At 25.4% G+C, this 20,961-nt stretch overlaps 1 protein-coding gene across 4 annotated transcripts; it reads right to left on the reverse strand.

The window, feature by feature from the left end:
* Positions 1-223: 223 nt before the first annotated feature.
* LOC114122909 (uncharacterized) lies at positions 224-17,470 on the reverse strand. 4 transcript variants are annotated; one of them, XM_027985703.2, is made up of 10 exons: positions 17,000-17,470; positions 16,681-16,786; positions 9,056-9,225; positions 6,268-6,333; positions 3,059-3,322; positions 2,751-2,993; positions 2,231-2,353; positions 1,914-2,133; positions 1,527-1,855; positions 224-1,224 (listed from the first exon to the last, which is right to left on the reverse strand). In XM_027985703.2, the coding sequence occupies exons 3-10, from the start codon at positions 9,197-9,199 to the stop codon at positions 976-978; spliced, it is 1,638 nt and encodes a 545-aa protein (XP_027841504.2). In that variant the 5' UTR covers positions 9,200-9,225; positions 16,681-16,786; positions 17,000-17,470; the 3' UTR covers positions 224-975. The 4 variants fall into 4 exon arrangements, with proteins under 4 accessions (XP_027841504.2, XP_027841505.2, XP_050055694.1 ...); XM_027985704.2 differs by lacking the exons at positions 16,681-16,786; positions 17,000-17,470 and adding an exon at positions 9,294-9,311; XM_050199737.1 differs by lacking the exons at positions 16,681-16,786; positions 17,000-17,470 and adding an exon at positions 5,101-5,168 and having other exon boundaries at positions 9,056-9,139.
* Between the last annotated feature and the right edge of the window lie 3,491 nt (positions 17,471-20,961).

Raw genomic sequence — 20,961 nt, forward strand, 5'->3', positions numbered from 1 at the left:
AGTTATTAATTCGCATTCTTACTTTTTATATCATCTAATAAAATCAAACTACCGCACACCTACTTATATATATTTAATTTTATCACCATATATTATAAAAATATATTATTACAACTTAAAATAATTGCAGACTTGTATTCAAGGAAAGGAATGAGTTATTTAAAAAGGAGACTGCAAGCAATATCTTTGCCTAGTAAAACACAGACCAAATTCTTTAAACACATGATTTAAATTTTTTTTATTTATTAAACAAGACATTAAATCACTATAAGTTAACATGATAAACTGAAATAAAGTATAACATATTTCTTTTGTAATAGTCCCAATGAAAAATAATATGATTACATTTTAATAATTTGAATAATAATAAATAGATAATATTGTTTATGCTAATAAACATAGAACTCAGTCATACAATACTAATTAAATAAATACATAGTTTTCTAGTAAAAATTACTATAAAAATTAAAATTGTCTCAATGGTTAATTACTGAGTACTAAAAAAAATAGATTTAAAAAAAAAAAATTAATACAATGTGCGAAGGATAAGAAAATTATTAAAATATACTTTTGACAATAATATATTTTAAAAACCAAACACACATTTGTGCTCTTTCCATCGATTAATTATCAAATTATCAGTTCAAATAATTATTTATACAGTAAGACAACATACAGATTACTGTATCAATAATTATTCATAAATTTTACTTAGCACACAGACCCTGCAATAATTTAAAAATTTAAGTTGTATGCCAAAAACAAATTAAAATACAAAACATTTTATAACTATAAAAAATATTTAACGAATGTCTAACAAATTGAGAATATTAAACCGATAAACTATAAGACAATAAAAAATACTCAAGGTAGATTTACGGAAAATGGCACATTTATAAACTGTAAAAGGAACAAAATAATCATCTATGCTTGTCTTGGAGTGCTTAAGCTGAACTTATGAATTATCTATTGTGATTATTTAGCTTGGAAAATTATATGAGACTTTTGATTCATAAATACCAAGTTAAGCTTAGAGCTAAGACCAACATTATCGATATACAACAATTTAGACTCATTTTGCTTTGAGTATTTGACTACAACTGCAGTACCAGAAACACGAACGGAATGAGACTCATTGTCAGATTTATCACTCTTCAACATCACTTGACATGTAACATCCACATGGATGTACTTTGTCACAGTCACTCCAGTTGTACCTTTAACCTAAAATTTAAAAGTTAACTTTACAGCATTAAAATAAAATTAATAATACTATAGATTAAATAACACTGTAGAATTTAGATACACAATATCAATACAATAATTTATCACTTACCTATTATTTTATTTTTGTTTTGATTTACCAGTGTAGCATGAAAACAGGAGAAAAGTAGATACTTATTTCTCTCCTTTTTCTATCATGCATCACTAGTGAATCAAATCCAAATTAAAATAACAAACGATAAATGATTGCATCGGTGTTGTATATAACTATAGTGCTATTTAAGCTATGATAATACTCTTACAATGCATTGTTGATCCTCGATTTGAGGATTATCACTGCGGAAGACTGTGGCTTCACCAATACGTTGAGTGTCATTCATGACATCAAACTTCATACCACAAAATACAGCTTGAGGTTCAAAACCATAACCCTCTGGATATGAATCACTCCAGAAGAAGTTTGTGTTATTGTTAAGGTTATGGCTATCAGGTTTAAAAGTCATACGTTTTCCATATCCCATTCCAATGTTAACTAATTGTAACGCATTACCTTCAAACAAATAATCCTTATGACCTGTTGGACGTACTTTATAATGAAAACCAGGCATGATTCTTGGATCAACATAAGTGCCTAATAAAAAAAAAAAATTATTTGACACTGCAATACAGGATCATATGTTATTATTTACCAATCACTGGCAATTCGTATGGTTCTAAACCTGTCATTGTATACATAGTGGGAGCATCACCAATACTACGCCCATTTAATACCAATTGCCGTTGTTTATCATCTACACCTGGTATTAAAGTATAACCTCGACATGGTATAAAACCAATAGAAGCATCTAATATCTTAATAAGCTTCGCTGATCCACGTGGTAGTTTAGAAGCCACAGCAATACCCGTGACCTAAGTAGAACAATTAAAATTTATTAAAATCATGACAAAGTAAGGCTATTTAAAATTGATTCACAGACCAACAATTTATTAAAAATACAAGTCTTACAGGTGTTATTGCAGATGAATCTTCTTTATAGAACCAATCTACTTTGCACAACATGCTGACTTCTACATGTTTCCTCACCTCGCCATTCTTTACTACTTCGTGATCAACTTCTCTCTGAGCATTCTAAAAATTATCAATTAAAATTAATAAATATATTTATTAGTTTAGAGTTAAGAATACCAGTAATATTCAACCAATAACATGTTTAATTTAATTAAGGTACATAATTTCATTTCAACATTTTTTATGATTAGTCAAAATAAGTGGAATAACTACAGAAAACCAAAGCATGGCTATGCCTCAGGGCCCTGAACTTTTGTTTGATACTGCCCCAGGGAATCAATTTAAAGTTATGTCTCCGGTAAAAATATTCATGGATTTATGGGTACTTATAAATCTAATTTATTCAAAAATAAACAAATATAAAACTAATAAACTATTACACTGCTAGATAGTTTTCTAAAGGATATAAGACATTTTAGTTGAAAATTAATATTTTTCCATAAAATAATTAAATTACCGGGATTTTAGTGACTTCTATTGTAGCCACAGCAACATTGTTTGCATCAAAAACTGTGAAGTTGTCTCCAACAGACACAACATGCACTTGAAATGCATAACCAGAAGGCATGGAATCAGTCCAAAAATAATTTTCGTTATCATTCAACAATCCTGGACTAGCTTCAAATGTTAAACGTCTAGAATAACCACGGCCAATGCTCATTAATTCCAATGCTCTATTATCAAATAAGAATCTTGTACGCTAAAAAATTAAAAATATCATATTAAACATTTTTAATTATAAATATCACTTTTTTGTTTAACTACCTCTTTATTTTCAATTGGACGGACTTTGTATTTAAACCCAGGCACAATATTTGGATGGATCCAAACACCAACAGCAGCAAACTCATATGGCCGTAGTAATGGAACTGAATATTTAGCAGGAAAATCATTGAGATCAGCTCCATCCAGATTAACTACAGAAGTTTCTTCAATACTCCAATCAGAATTTTTCAAATTTGCAGTTGTTAAACTATTGAATGCAGATGGTACACTAATTTTTTCTGGATCAGAGGTATCAGCAAGCTCCTATAAAAACACATTAAAAAATAGAAATCAATTATATTTTTCTATACTGAGAAAAGTGGATTGTCTACTGATATTTTTAAGGAGATATTAGTTATTGCTTATAACTACAGATTAAAAAAAAAACTATTATTAATTTTAAGGTTATAAATCGATTGAATATAAAAGGAAAAATATTTAAGCATTAAGGAGATATCAATTTAAAAATAGTAGTGATATATAATTTCTAAAATTTACTATTGATATTCTTATTTAATTTAGAAGATTTTCAATAACACAATATTGATGGCGGCAGAAAAACAAGTGGTCTTGATAAATTTAAGAGAAAACATTGACAAAGCGGCAGGTGAAATGGATATCAATATTGATTGTGTTGTTTCCTAGTATCCTCCACGGTCCACAGCATAACTCCTTGTTGCACGTCCAGGATTCACTATGTAAGTTTCTAGTCTTAAAGTTTATCAATCACACATGTTTTTCTACCAACATTTGAAGTGCACCAATATTTCCAATTATTTATCAGTTGTTTTTTTTTTAAATATAAAATTACAATATTTCATGTTTATTTTTCATTCCAAACTCAATACATGAAAATAATTTTAATTCAATTCTTGAAGACATTTTTATATTAATAGTAACTTTATTATAAAATTAAGAAAAGTTTTCAACTATAAATCAAATTATAAGTTCAAAAACAAATAATAACATAAGGTACTAGAAACAAATAGGTATAATTAAGTCTATCTAATAATTATACCTATAGTTTATGAATTAGAGTTAAAACTAGACACATTATTAAGAAAGAGTAATTTAATTGTTCTTTTTATTTAATCTCTTATAAATGTTTTTTTTTTTTGTATTTTTTTTTTCATTTTTTTTGTGTTGTTTTAGTAGAACAAATAAATGTAAAATTCATTAATCTATAAGTTTAATTAGAAGAAACTTAATACACAAATATTAAGTTTTTAGATTTTTATGTACATAAACATATATATATATTATGTATATAATATAACTGTGAAAATGTGTAATAAATAATAATTAAATTCAAAATATAAAAATACCAAGATTCACATAAAAGGTTTAGGAAAAATAGAGAAATATTTGATCATGTAGTTCTCACGTGTTTAATATTCAATCATTGTTGGTTTCATAATTATAAAAATGTAATATTTTCAAAACCAGTAGATTAAAATTTCTCAAATACATACAAAGAACATCAAACAAAAAAATTATATAACTAATATGTTTTTTACTTCTTATTATTTTATATGTAAAAAATATTACATCATAATAATAGTCAGATAAAAAACAAATATATGCGCATTATAGTATCATTAATAATTACTCATATGGTATCAAAATATTTAATTGAACAATTTAAATAAATATATATAATATATTTATAATAAAAGTAAAATGAAAATTTTAATATTTGTATCGCTTATTTCAAATTCTTTTGAATTGACTATTTAAATTTTAAACATCTATTTTTATTTAACCAGATATTACAATAAATCTGAGGTTTGTGTTTTATATTATTATTCAAATAAAAAATATATTTATAATTTAGTACAAATCATTCACATACAAATTGTTTTTGCCATATTAGATGACAAATATGATTAATACGAATCTACCTAGTTAATTATAATTTTAGAAATATATAGATTTCTAAATAATTTTATAAGTAGTAAAGCTACTTGGCCAGTATTTCCAGTATTTCATGATAATACTTTCATTTATTTTTTTTTTTTTTTTTAGTCGCAACAAAAACTCACAAGCAACTTCGTTCTGATAATATGGAGTCCGTCATGGATATAAAAACCATGCATGTAACTGATGAGTCCTGTAAACAAAATGTACATTGGCGAACATGTTTTTTTTTTTTTAACAGGCACCGTATCGATGACAGTTGAATCCAAATAAATAACAACAATAATAATAATAATCCAAAACAGCAAATTACATAATAATTCTGTGATGAAATGCACAATTTGAGCTGCTACATAACTAATTGCAATTATATCATTTATATTTCAATTTAATAGATAAAGAAAAAATTAGTCTAATTTAATAATTGTATTAAATAGTGGTATTAATAAAATCTAGGTATACAAAATAATAATAAGAATAAAACACTTTAATCTTTTACAATTATACTTGAAGGTTATAACTTAAGTGTTATAATTAGGATACAACATATTTATTATTTAGTTAAATACTAAAATGTAACAACTCAATGTGTGCATTCATGTTTTTGTATATAGATTGCATCATAATATATGCATAATTACTTACAGGAAAATAAAATATTTTTAACATACTAATAACTTACCAAGAGATAATAACTTACCAACCCTGAACTGACAAGAACAGGGCTCTGGTAAAAGGAGTTCATGAACTTCATATTTATTAAAAAATAAGCCTGAGGCGTAAATAGACTTTAATACATGTACACATTGAATACTATAAGAAACTCGACTGTATACTATCGAATAAAAAGAAAGACTACTAGACAATTGTTTAAATACTAACTACTTAAAATAATATAATGGTACAGAAGCCACATGAAATCATAAGTTTAAATGAATTTGAAAAAAGGATGCTTCATAGAAACCTCACTAGCTCAACATTCAATTAATATTAGTACTTGAACACAATATAACATAAATTGAAATTTTATGGCTTTTTCTGAAGCTTAATTAAAACTAGCAATGAAATATTCAAAATAATTAATTGTTATACATAACATGTTGAAATCAAAATTAAAATCTATGAAAACTGTAATATATAAGTATTTAATATTTAGTGGTAAATAAAAATATTTTTCATTTTTAACCATAAACATAAAATATGGTCTTAATGTTTCTTATAATAATTTATCAATAGATAAATTTACCTACCAACCAATTGTAATAAACTATTAACTTAAAAATAATACTAACTTTTTTCATGTAACGAGCTTCATTCCTAGACTTGACTCCATCCCCAAGTAATTCTCCATCAGTTGGCTAAAAATAAAATTGTAATGACACAACCATGATAAATAAACATATTTAAACATAACTTAATATAAATTATTAATCATACTGTTTAACAATCTAACTTCATAAAATTATAACTTAAATTTCTTTATCTAACATAAAATTTAATTTCAGCACTATACTCTAAATTTGTATTTTACATCAAAATTAACATATTAAGCATGCCTGATTTGTTTTAATATGTTATTTAAAAATACCTCATATTATTTCAAAGATAAAAATGTATATATTTTATATTCATATACAGTAATTACTTATATTTTACTTCCACAATGACATAGGTAGATAGCAAATGGAGGAGAAACAATTTTTTTGTTTCACAAAAGCAGTAGAGATGAATTTGAAATAAAATTATAGAAATGTAATAATATTAACTTACACTTAGTCTCAAGTATATAGTTAGTGCATACAATTTAAAAAGATTTATAATTAATGACCTTAAAAAATTTACATTCACTTCAGTTATGATTAAAAATATGCCCTTAGGATACTTATTAATTAATTTTGTATTAAACAGGAACTATTTTTTTAATCATATTGTTAGTGATATATTTACTTTTTTATTCTTAATTGATAATTCCTATAATTATTTTAATGCAAAGAAAACCTCATTATTGTCAGTAAAACCTTTTAAATTTTTATTATTATTATTATTTCACATGTTAAACGTTTTAAATGTTAAGTATAGGACATTATTAAAGATTAAAATCTCAATTTATAATCACAAATTAAATTATAACTAACTTTGTTGTATTATTTTTAATACATTTAAAGATATTAAATATTTTAAAAATAATTTCTAAACATTTAAATGTTTAAACAGTTCAAAATAGTCTTTATAATTAAAAATAATTTATTTAAAACACTCGATATGGCTTATTTACATTTATAACAATAGAAAACCATATCTTCATGTTTATAACAAAAAGAAATGTGGCAAATTTTTTTTACAGAAATATTTTTTAAATTGTAAAGAAAAACAAGTTTTTAGATTAAAAAAAAAATGATTTCACAATTTATAAGTCTGCAGTAAGCTATATAATTTACATTTTATATCGTCATTTTGGCATAATATTATGAATGACCATCAAGCCATCAAGGTTCGAAACTTCATGCATTTACATATTTTTTAAGAAGCTGCATATTGAAAATATGATTTGACAAAAATGAGTTTATAAATCATAATACATATGACTTAAATCTAAAACTGCATGCTGTATATTTAATCAAATTTAAGTGATTTTGCATACTTAAAGATTTATGTAAAATAATAAGCAAATAAATAAAAATTTTAATTTAATTTAAGAATTAAGAGTCAAGGCCTTCATACACCACATGGTCATTTATATGCTGAATCAAACTATAGATTTAATAATTATTGTTTATTGTATTTACACAATTTAATTTAATTGCATAATTAACTTCAATTTAAAAATAAAATTAAGTATTAATGATAACAAATATAATACTTTTTTTGCATTTAATTACACTTTTTTAATACTAAATATAATTTTTGAAATTTATTCCTATAATATCAAACATATTAAACATCACCCTTTAGATTTTTTATAGATATGTAAACACATATTTTATTATTTTTATTATTACAATAAATTCTGAGGTCAACTAATAACCATCGTTTTAAAGGGCATGGTGACTACTAAACCTATTATTCATTATACAAAACTTTATGAATAAATTTGAAATGCATTGTAAATTGTTAGTTTTTTATTTAATCTAAAATTGAATTTCAATATTTACATTTAAAACATTTAAAATTTTTAATGTCATTAAATCTGCAAGCCTAATTTTATTTCTTGTCAATTATCCATAGATAAAACTAAACATTTAAATGTAAGTACCTAGGTATGGACAAAAAAATAAAAATACATCCACTATAATAGTACTAATTAGCAACTACTGTATGACTCATTTTTGTTTTTTTCTGTAGGTAATCACAATGATTAAAAAATATATAGGTATCACTACTATTATACATTAAGTTTTAACTATTGACAAAAAATTCTACAAGTTATACCTATTATAGATAAGTAGGTAAGTATACAGATACAGTTATAATAAAAATTGAATTGCATTCAAATCGTTCAAAAATGAAATCTATTATTCCATTTGATACTTCAATAATTAAAATTTTAAATTGAAAAAAATGTAAATTGTAATCATTGACTAATGTTTAAATTTATAAAATTATATTAATAAATGAAAATTAAATTTAATAAATGTGCCTATATACCTAAAATTCAACAATCATTCACTAGGTATCACAATAATTCAAATTCCTTAATATACCAACCCATTTATATTATAATAGATATCTATTACAAATATTATATCTAGTAATTAATTGGGTACCTTTATTTTAAATTCAGATCATATCAATAGCATATCAAATTGTTGAGAATCTCAAACTTGTTTATACTTTATATAAATGCTTACATTGTACCTCAGACCTTTAGTGTAATGTACATTCAATGCCACAAAAATTCTATTCCATATTCTTTAATTTAGACTTATATTACATTCATACATATTATCATTATATTAAGTGTAGGTAATATACTAATATTTACTTAAATTATTGTATAGGTACATTGTAGTATTATATAATGTTATAAAAATTATTTATTTAGTCACTTTACGTAATTACATAAATTAACTACCAACTAACCTGGTTATCATATGACGATGCACATTGACCCTGGTCCAATATTTCATCCCGAATTTCATGCATATGACCTAAGATCGTACCCTGACGCTTGGCCCACAGACGTTGCAAACCAGATTGCATGATATCGGCATTTACACCTTCCATTGTAGAAATGTAGCCAAATAAAGAATCTGCCAAAAAAATATGCCAATGACGTCAAAGGTTCCGTTTTTTTTTTATATTTAACATATATATGTACCTAAGTAAATTTGTATATAGGACGTATCTGAGGTATCCAGGAATTAATTAATTATTATTTATTAGCAACTATTATATCAATATTCAAATAAATATTTAATTGTAAATTGTAATAATTTAAAAACTACAAAAATGTGTTGTTTTTAACGCCGTAGGTAGACAATTTTAATTTCGAAACCGAGAGCGCATCTCACACTCACCGTTAAAGCAATACGGCAAGAAGTAAATAGGTAGGTAGTACTAACTTAGCGGTCTGCGAGTTAAAAATACAGAGATAGCCAATTTAATTGGCAAGAGTACCAATGATATTACGGTACATACAACAAGTTGTTTTTAGTTTATTTTATCGAATTTTATTTATATTGGTGGGAAAGATGCTGTGAATAAATTTAAATAACAAATAGATTCCACAATATTGCAATAAAAATAAATAAATAAAATCAAAGACTGCACACTGTGTTTAAATTGGACAGTAAAATCAAAATAATTTTCATCTAAAATATGAAAGACAATTTGACTTTTATAATAAATTTTTTTTATTTTTTTATTTTTCAAATGAAATACAAACAAAAAGCTTTAATTTTTAACTTGCAAAGATAACTGTACCTACCTATCTACTAAAAACTGAACTGGCTGCAGTATATTTAAGTTTACTGTTTACACTGTTGATTAATGATTTGATCTTTTAAAATAGTGAGCACGTCATTTTAAAGCATACTATTACTATTTAATAATCACCTTAAAACAGGATAAAAACACCACTGTCATTTTATTATGTATCGGTTACGTTTAACGTTAGGATTATATTAAAGTATTTTGTATACAGGGGCGATGGTCATGGTCGTTTGGGCGAAGGTAATAATTTTAACCAAGAAATAAATAGTCCGTTTGGACGACTATCATTTGTACCGTTTGGAAGAGTAAATTATTCTTACCTATGCGAGGTAAAAACTTGTTGACTAATACGGATGATATTATTGCATTTTCATAAAAAGCCAATATATTACTTTAAAACGTACTAATTATATTATATTATGCCATTTAGTTTAACATTTTTTGACTGTAGATTACTACCTATAAGTATACCAATATTACTAAGTATCTATACCAATATTATTTTTAAATAGGACTAATTAATAATGATTAATATTTTATATGATTTTGTTTAATTAATTGTTGAGCATTTTCATACCATCCAAACGGTATTCTTAGTTAAATAAACCCTCGCCCAAACGGTGTACCTATTATATTTTATTCGCCCGAAAAAATCACATTTTGGGTTGATTAGCCCAAAACAGCTTACGTCCGTTTAAAGTATATGGGATATACCAGGGATGGCCAAACTTTTTTTTAAATTTACTTCACCTTAAAAGATCGACTTCCATAGAAATTTTTTTTTATAATTGAATAAATATAATTAATAAGAAACATAAAGGGCGCGTTACCCTAAAAATAAATTTTAATATGATCGACTTTAAAATTGTCCGCAATCGATCGGTCGTTCGCGATCGACTGTTTGGCCGCCCCTGTGATATACCTTAGTGCCTATATAGTATATATGTATTTAGAAACTAAAGAATGCCAAAGACTACTACGTCGTACGCGGTACGTATTGCGTATTACATTTAGGTAGTTACCATGCAGCGAGACAATATTGAATGTGTAGTCGGTAGTCGCCTACCCTTTATTCTTAGAATTTTGAACATAGTATAACAATAATTAAAACCATAAATATGACGTATAGGATATATATTATACATTTATACACAATATTATCCTATACCTATATACATTATAGGTAACTAATACCATAGGATATTGGTTATACACATTACATTGTATAATGAAAAATAATGTATCAATGCTATTACCAATATACATCGGCTACATTATCTGCGATTGTATAGATAAATTTAATATTTATACCAAATAATATGAAATACTTATATTGTAATAACTAATAATGCAATTCCATAAATACTACATTTAATTAAAAGTAATAAAAATGCTTTTATAAAAAATTGTATATACCCAGAGGTGTTCCATTCATTTTTTTGAGAGTAGTTATAGGTACTAAATCATAAAATATCAAAATATAAGCATTTAGTACAATAAAAATATTTTTCTTTTAGTTTATACGAGAAAAGCCAGTAAAGAGCGTATCAAAGCGTATCAATAATATGGAAAAAATTTTAAATCTGAATTATACCACTTCAATCTTAACAAATATTAAAAAGTAAAGAGTATAACTCTTTCAGTCATAAATAATTGACGTAAATATTGGAAAATTATTTGATTAAATTAATTTTTTTTCCTTTGTATACGATTTGAGTATATATAGTATACTTGTATACTTATAATTTTGTAAAAATATGTTTAGAGTATAGTGTATACGGTGTATAATATGTAGTATATCCTATGGGAACACCCCTGAATATACCTGATTAGTAAAAATATAATATATACCTATACAATTTAATATTCTGATAACTGATCAGTTAGTAGGTTTTTCCAAGAATAAAAATATTTATGCATAAAATAATTTATTAATAATAAATAATAATATAATACCTATATTATATTATTGTTATTTTTATCACATATCACATATTTCATAAATAAATAATAATTTTATTGTGAACAAATCTATCCAGATATTAAATATAGGTACAACTATTAATATTATTCAACTATTATATAACTGAATGTAGTATGTACAATTTCAAATAAATTATGTACTTATTGGTCTATTGCAGTCGTAAAGATTATTTTTGAATGATGAAAAAAAATATTCGGTAATGTAGGCATTTGCTTTAGCAATTATTAATTTGGGATCAGAGCATAATATGTATCATATCTTCCGGCTAAAATAAACTTATAAGATAATTTTGAGCCCCGATTATTGTCAATATTTTCAGTAATCAGTAGTTTATTTGAGAGTCACAAAAAACTACCAGTAGCCATTACAATAGAAAAATCTTCAATTTAAAATAAGTCCAAATTTGAATAGATTTTCAATCGTGTTATTTTTTCATAGTTGTAAAATGTATCATAAATTATAATAGGTATTTAACAATACTCTGATACTTGAATAACCTTTGTTAAATTAAGTAAAATAAGACATATTGTATCCAACACCTAATATCTGGTTTTAACTTCTGTTTCAAATCAATATTTTCTATTTTTAGATCTTAAATAGTCAATATGCAAACTATTTAACTACATAATATTTTTTAAATTCATAGATATGAATTTTATTAATAACACCAGTACTGCAACAATGTACAATATAAAAAAATTGACACATTAAAAATAGATGAATTTAATTGTAATTATTGTTATAATAATTCAAATAATTGATATAATATTTTAAATTGAATATTATAAATCTGATGACATAACATTAAACCTGTACTATTATATAAGAACATCTAAAAAATAGCATTCTTATTTTTTATAAGTTATAACTTAAACTTAATAAAACAATTCTGACATTAATAAATAATAACTATTTTATAATATCAATATATTATATTTATATTTAAATATGAAATAAACAACTATGACATCTATATCAGAAAATTATGGGTTACACTGTGCGCATAATTTATAACTACACACCTATTGAAAATATTTTATCTGTAGCATACATTATAATTTTATAAGATATTGTTAATGTTCATATCTATTACAATTATACAAGAATGTTCAATAACTATAGATTAATATTATAATAATATCAAATATGCTACATTGCAATTCAATTAAGTAATAAAAATAAAAAATATTATCATAAACTAATAACATATTATAATCCTCATTGTTTTTTGTTTAATATGATAAAAAGATTACTTAGCCAAATGTTTATATTTGCTACAAAACGTATCGCTGGCAAACTTCAATAAATCATATTCAATAACATAAAGTTTTAGTCGATAATTATTTTATGATGCATAAAGTAAATATAGTACCTATAAGACTGTATTTAATTTATGATCATATCAATAAATTCTAAATTGTTATCTATACAGGGAAAAGTACTTCAATAAAATATTGGAAAAAATCAATACATTAATATTACTTATTATTTAAATTGAAAAAAAAAATTGTAATTGTATTTTTCTAACTAAATCAAATTTTTAAACAACTTAAAATGTTTAATTCTATTTAATAGACATAACTACTAACTAGTTATAACACCAGTTTAATTTACAGTACAAAAATTATTCCAATATTTTTACTAGAAAAAATAAAATGATTTTTTTGTTGCAAACATTAAATAATATTCTGTTTATTCTTGGTATTTGAGAAGTTGTGTACTAGATGATCTATCATTTTTTTAGGTATAGTAGGTAATCTACTGCAAATTGTAATATAGGCACTAGGTGTAGTTGGTAATCTATAATTATTTTGTAGTGTTCATCAATACCTACTTTAATCTATAGCTTAATATTTATCTGAAAACAGGAGTATATTCAAATATTCAAATAATAAAATATAATTTGCTCACGTCTTAAAATGAAAATTCATCAAAAAATGCCTGAACTAAGTACATTTAAATTTCTTCATCATCTTATTGGAGCAGGGTGGACATAAATCAACCTCCAAGATACCTTATTGAAGTTTCTAATAGATACTAAAAATGTTTATTGTACTAAAGCATTAGTAGCTAGATAATAACTGAAATATTTTTAATTGTTCGAAATCTAGTGATTAATTAATACATATGAAAATAAGTGAAATATTAAATATACCTATGTGGGTATATGATCAATAAAAATAAAACAAATGTCCATAATATAAAAATTGAATAATATTTGAACTAATACATAGATCACTTGTTTTAAATTTACAAATCAATATTACTAAATAACAGTAAATCAACTCCTACAAAAATATTGTCAGTTTTTGTTTTAGTTATGCTTTACCAAATGTCATTTTAAGTATCTGTGAGTTTTATTTCTGGTACCTAATTTCATTTAAATATTTAAATTAATTAAAATCTATTAAGTGCTTACAATGATTATTGTTCAAAAATGAATTTAAATAATTGAAAAATGATTTAATAATAAAATGTTACTATTAAATAACAGCTAGTGATAATTATTATGAATTAAAATTTATTAATATACCATATTTAGGAAGCTTTATGAATTAATACATGGATATTTTCTAACACTAACAAAGGTATTAACTATACCTTATATTAACCATTAAAAACTTATCATTTATCTAATTACATTTCCTTTAGTAAATATTTAAAAATTTAGAAATCTTATGAAAAATAGTATTTTTTCTTTGTTAAATAAAAATATATAGGTACATATTTTTTAAAGAAAAATTCAAAATAAAAATTATCAATTATCAAAATTACTGCATTAGAAGTTAATTAATTACAAACGTTAACTTTCTAAATTACCTATCAGCCATTTTTTTTTTTTTTGCTAAAATTATATAAAAATAATTTTTTTATTTTATATACATAATCAAATTTATTTTAAAATAAAATAGAGTGATTGAAGGGTTTGTCCAACAATACTACCTTCAAAATTACAGACTCGGGGCTTGGTTAAATAATTTATTTATTGAAAAAAAATGAAATTATGAAAATAGAATGACAAATATACAAAGATATTTTTTGTTTAATATTCTATAAATTTAACAAATTATGTTTATTGATCAATAATATGTCTAAAAAGAACTGTGATTAATACAAACAAAAAACTTGAAGTTTGGCACAAGTGCCAGTTCAATTAGAAATTAGATACTTAAATATAGACTAATCCTTATATAATATAATACCTTCCTATTTTCCTATTGTTTTACAATGAATAGGATAACAGTCATTATAATATTTTATAAGATTATATTGCTAAGAATTCTAAACTATAACTGAGGTTTTATTAAACATTATATATATATAGGTATACATTCTAATAAAATTATTTAGTTGAATGTTTCAACAAAAAAACAAAGCATAACAATTATTATGAATCATATTATTTAAGTTTAAAAAAGAAGTAATAAGTAGATAATTAATTTGTTTGTTCAAATCAATATCATAATTATTAATTATCTACAAATTTATTTATAACTATTATAACTATCTTATACTATGTATAAAAATTAATCTGTATTTTATTATGAATAGTATGATACCTATTTATGAAAAGTTTTATTTATAAATTATGCATTTAGTACCTAGGTATCTATTTTTGTTATAATAATTAACAAAATGTCTGTACAGATTTTAAAAATGTCTCTCAGTACCTAACTTCATATTATTATCATGAAATTTGATGTGTGAATGTTTTCAAACCATTATACTCACTAAACATTTCAGTATTTCACTAAATATAATAAAATATATCACTCTGGGACACAAAAAGAAATATTACTTTTTTTTAGTACCTAATCCAAAAATATCTAAGGCCTTTATTGTACAATAGTCAGTACCTACTAAATGTTGTTCTTTTTTTTTAATGTTATTTTTACTTACAACAATACCTTGCTTTTATTATATTATCTATTTTACATTCAATTAAATTCATAATAATATAAATGCGGAAATCGAGATTTGTATTATAGGAACTAGGAGGTACACACTAGTACACCACACTGCAATGATGATGCGGATAATAGCAATACAGCTTTACTTATTATAACGACACGCGAACGAATACAAAAACTAATAATATACATCTAAAAACAGCTGTCAGCTGCGACGTAAAATCCTGTACAGAATACAGATGCATATTATATGATATATTATAATGTACACTTTCGACTTTTAGTGAAAGTCAGCAGTTCGTTACTAATTGCTGATGGGGGCAAATCTGACATCAGTATTGCCACTATTAATAATGTAGATATCTACTGGTTAGATAAAAGGCACTTGTAAAACAGTCTAATATTTGTGTTGGCGAATTTTACGCAAGTCAATATAGGTATCGGTATGTGTAAAATCGTAGGCGTAATTTGGGGCCCATTCGATAGTATATTTTTAGAAACAAAACGTAAAAAATGCAATTATACTTCACCCCACTTCAAAAAAATATATATACTCCGGACCGCTACGTAAATATATATAAGTAAAACAGTACCTATGACCATTGATATAACTCATGACAAAGGGATTATTAAATATTAATTGTTCAAATTGGTCTTAAGATTACCTGGTTACAGTAATAGTTAAGTTTTCAATGAAAATAGTAAAAAAATATTAAAAATAGTAATTAGGTAGGTACATATATAAGTTGAAATAAAAATGTAACATGTTAATAACTACGCAGGTTAGGTGTTTATGTACTTATTATATAGTATATAAAATCGACAACAGCCGATATTATACATAATCTTTTACTTATTAAAAAAAATTTAAAAATTACCTCAAGACGAAATGAAAAGTTATCGGCGGCGAACGGTGGCGCTCGTGACAGGTATCTATATAAAAACTGTTGGAAACACGTTGACTGCGCTCTGTTGCTCAGTAGTCTGTGGAGTATAAATCAAAAACACAATCAAATTATTATGTTATATTATATACATATTATATATTCATATATATTCACATATTACAACTAGAAAAATACTCTAAGTAGAAAATATAATATTGTACATTGATGTAAATACTACGGAATTACAATAATTAATATACTGTCTGAAACTACGTCATAATTTATTACGAACTACATAATATGTAAGTACCGTATGACGACGGGGTAAAGGAATGTTATCCGTGCAGACTGCTTAGTCGTAGAGGGTCGTCGGAGTGCGCAAAATTCGCCTCAAATATCGCAGGTGGGTACTGAACAGCTCGACCAAAGAATCGATTATCTAAGTCGTTTGGGCGCGTGGGCGAGTGACGTAGGTACGCACAAACGCGGGTCACAGAGCCGCTATTGATTCAAATAACGAGTCAGCGATCTGCCGAGTTTTTGCCCTTCGGAATCGATGTCGTCTGTTGTCGCACAATGTTTATTATACTTAATTCGTCGCTGAAATCGTTCTGCCGAGACCTGGAACACAGCTGACCGCACTGTCCGACGACCGTTTCACAAGTGACTTGGTGACGAGCGAATCGTGAGCGGCGAGCACTACAACAGGCGTCTGCGGACCACGGGTGCGAGGAGAGTGATGACGATGCGGCGATGCGCCGGGTGAACTGCAGCTGTAGTGGCGGCGGCGGCGGCAACGATCGCTACGACGACAACGGCGACGGTTGCCGGCCGTCAGCGAACGCTGCTGGTGGGTGTCGAACGGGGGCGGGGGCGAACAACGGCCGTCGTCTGACGACCCGCCGACCCGGCCCTACCGCGAACCGAGTTCTGTGCCGGCGCCCGGCGTCACGAACACTGTTTTTTTTTTTTTTTGTTCAGCTGTTCCACCGAATACCGATCAGGCAGCTTATAAAACACAGACATTATAATTTTAAGATTATTATGCATTCCGCCCCGAGTTTATACTTTATTATAGCCGTCATTCGTCTCCGACCATGTCGGATACGGTCGCCTTAAATTTAACTATATATATATATATATATATGTCTTATTTCGTTGCATTGTGTGCAGAGTGCCTCGTTATAGTCATTATACTGGTATAGTCATTTTTATACTTATCTTAAAGTCAATTATAAAGCAATCGGTGATTTGAGCTTTACTACGCTCAATTATGGTTTATTCGTGTATTCTTTTTCTTCAAATATATCCTCTATTGCTCATTTGCCCTCTTGTCCATTCCAACTACTTAGAGTAGGTATACCTACTGTTCTCTGTCATCAATAAGTACATCAAAGCCAAATACTGTGTTTATAAGTCTAGAACCTGTTTAAAATATTTTTCGTCAATAAATCCACATTCCACATATAGACCTCTCAATTATAATGTTTTTAATTTCTTAAATCTTTAAATACACTGTGACGTCAATGCTTTTATACTCATAACGACGTCATACATTTTTATTAGGCCCTAGAATGTCGTCTTTAATTTGTTTTAATTTTAATAATACAGATTCCAAACCATCTTTTTCAAATAAAAATTATACAGGTATATAATATTATACTTATATATGATTAGTTCATTATTGTATTTTAAACTTCCCTACTATATAGCTTCCTAATTATTGCTTACGATGTAATTCATGTTTTTTATTTTATTTAATAATTCTCTATTGTCTTTACTTTATATGTAATGTATTTTCTTATTAATTTTTCTCAACTTATTCAATTCAATATTTTAAATAATATTAGATGATTTGTTATAGTAGTACAGTACTTAAGTGTTTCAAATGTTTCAGCGTTAGGTAGGTAGTTATATTTTGCTTATTTGCTTATAAAAATATTATAAAATTCACGTCAGTACCAAAATGGTGGCATGTTTTAAATTTTTTTAACATTTTAAATTCAATTACTCGTAAATTACCGGTTTCAAATGGCCAATGCATTTGTGAATATTTTAATCGATGGCTATGCTTGAGTTATTGAATTACGTATGATAATATATGAATAGTTCTGCAAATTTTAAAGTAAAAGCTCGATACAGATGTACATTATATTGAATTATTGAAATAGTATTTGTAAGTTACTTATACTATAAATTATAATATAATAATATAGACTTTAGTAGTTTAGTAGTCATAACTAAAATATTATATTATATTAAGCGGGTGAGGTATGCAGACGCTGAAAAACACCCTAGGGGCTTAGCTACTATATAGAAGCATTAGGGGATATGGACGTATTACTTAGGTATATACGTGTCACAACTCACAAGCACAGTATAATAATATTATAATATTGTATTTTCTTGTTTTCTTATTCCAGTCGTTATTACGTAATAACGCAACAAACGTTTTGATAGAAACCATCACAATAAAAAAAAAATTACCGTAAAAACATGTTTTAATACTTCCAAATTCCAATAACACTCAGAGCTTGATAGTTTGTCAGTCGTACAAACATGGTTTTGATACTAAATTATAGATATGAGAAATTGATTAACAATTTCAGAACAGTTTTTTTAGATACCTAAATTATTAATCTAATTTTATTTGCATTTTATTTTTTTCTAATCATGTGAAATTGGTAAATTCAAGTATCAAAAACATGTTCTAAGACTTTCAAAAATCATATTTATCCAACCAACGAAATGTGACCTGACTGTCTAAATACTGTTAGAAGTACGAAACTATGAAAGCATATTTTTGGTAAAAAAAATTACGTATATTTGCTGCTATAATCATGCGCTGTTCTCGCGACAACACGTTACAGCGTAGTATACTCGTAGCATTCTAAAAACCTTATCCATTGCGCATAATAAGCAGCAGTAACGCACAATAGATCGAAACCGGTTATCTATCCAGCCACACATGATTTACAAATAAATAAATAATAATATTGGTAATGAATATTATTTTATATTTTGTATTATTTGTAGTTTATATTCGTAAATCTTAATATTCCTATTACCTACTACCGAACGTATTTTACGTTTTACACAAATTAAAATAACATTATGTCGTAGTATTGTTGTAAATTTGCAACTAGAAAACGCACAATTTAAATAAAAAAAAAACAATTTAAACTTGTATAGGAATATTTTCAAATTTAAACAAGTGATTTGAATTTTGAAATTACATTTGTTGTTTTTTAAGAAGACTCGCAGAAGTTCATTGCATGTAATTAGGTACCTATTTTCAAACAAAAAGATTGGTAAAGACTTAGTCAAATATAGTTAATAATAAAGTGCATATTATAAGTTTTCTTTTCCTTTTTTGAGTAAGTTGTGCCTCATTGATATTCACATATTTTATTTCAGAAAAAAAGACAAATATTCAGCTACTTATAATAGTAAGTAAGTATGTATTATATGTTGTATTAATTATTAAACAGTTATTCTTATTTTATTCAAAACAAAAATACATAATGTGTGTCGTGTGTGAACGATAATAAATAAAAAATGTTAAAGAATGTTTCAATTGTCAAAGTCAATGTACATACATATTGTACTACGCCATAATAGCATTAATGACTTACACGTATATTATAAGACGATTTAAAATAAATTAATAATAAATAATTAACATTATGTATTTAGTGCAATTGTTTATTATGTATAACTTTATTATGATTGCATATTTGCATACACATTGAACACGTCGGACTTTATATTATAAAGAAATTATGAAAAATTGTTTGTATAAGTAATACTATATACTATATAGAGTTCTCCTTAAATTACCTATGTAAAACATAATATAGACCTTAACTATGTGTAAATAAATATAAATAATAGGTATGATGTTAAATAGCCAATGGGTAGTATAAAATTGCTAGATAATACTTATTATAACACTTACTGGACCATAACAATATGCTAATGTACATAACTTTTATTTAATTTTTAATTCATATAAGAGTAAATAACTAAAGCCTAAAGGTCTTAGAGTAGATAATTTTACATAGGTCAATGTGGCAATGTGATATTCTATAGTTCTTTTTATAAACTTCTAATAAATAAAGTACTTAAGAAAATTTCACAACTTATATAAAAAAATCCATGAAAAATAAAATGGCTCTATAATATAAATTATAATGACTAATGATTAATGAAACTTCATCTCACATTATTTAATTGTCAACATCATTCATATTATTTTTCAAAATAAATAAA

This window comes from Aphis gossypii, chromosome 2 (genome assembly GCF_020184175.1).
Source record: "Aphis gossypii isolate Hap1 chromosome 2, ASM2018417v2, whole genome shotgun sequence".
Lineage (NCBI taxonomy): Eukaryota > Metazoa > Arthropoda > Insecta > Hemiptera > Aphididae > Aphis > Aphis gossypii.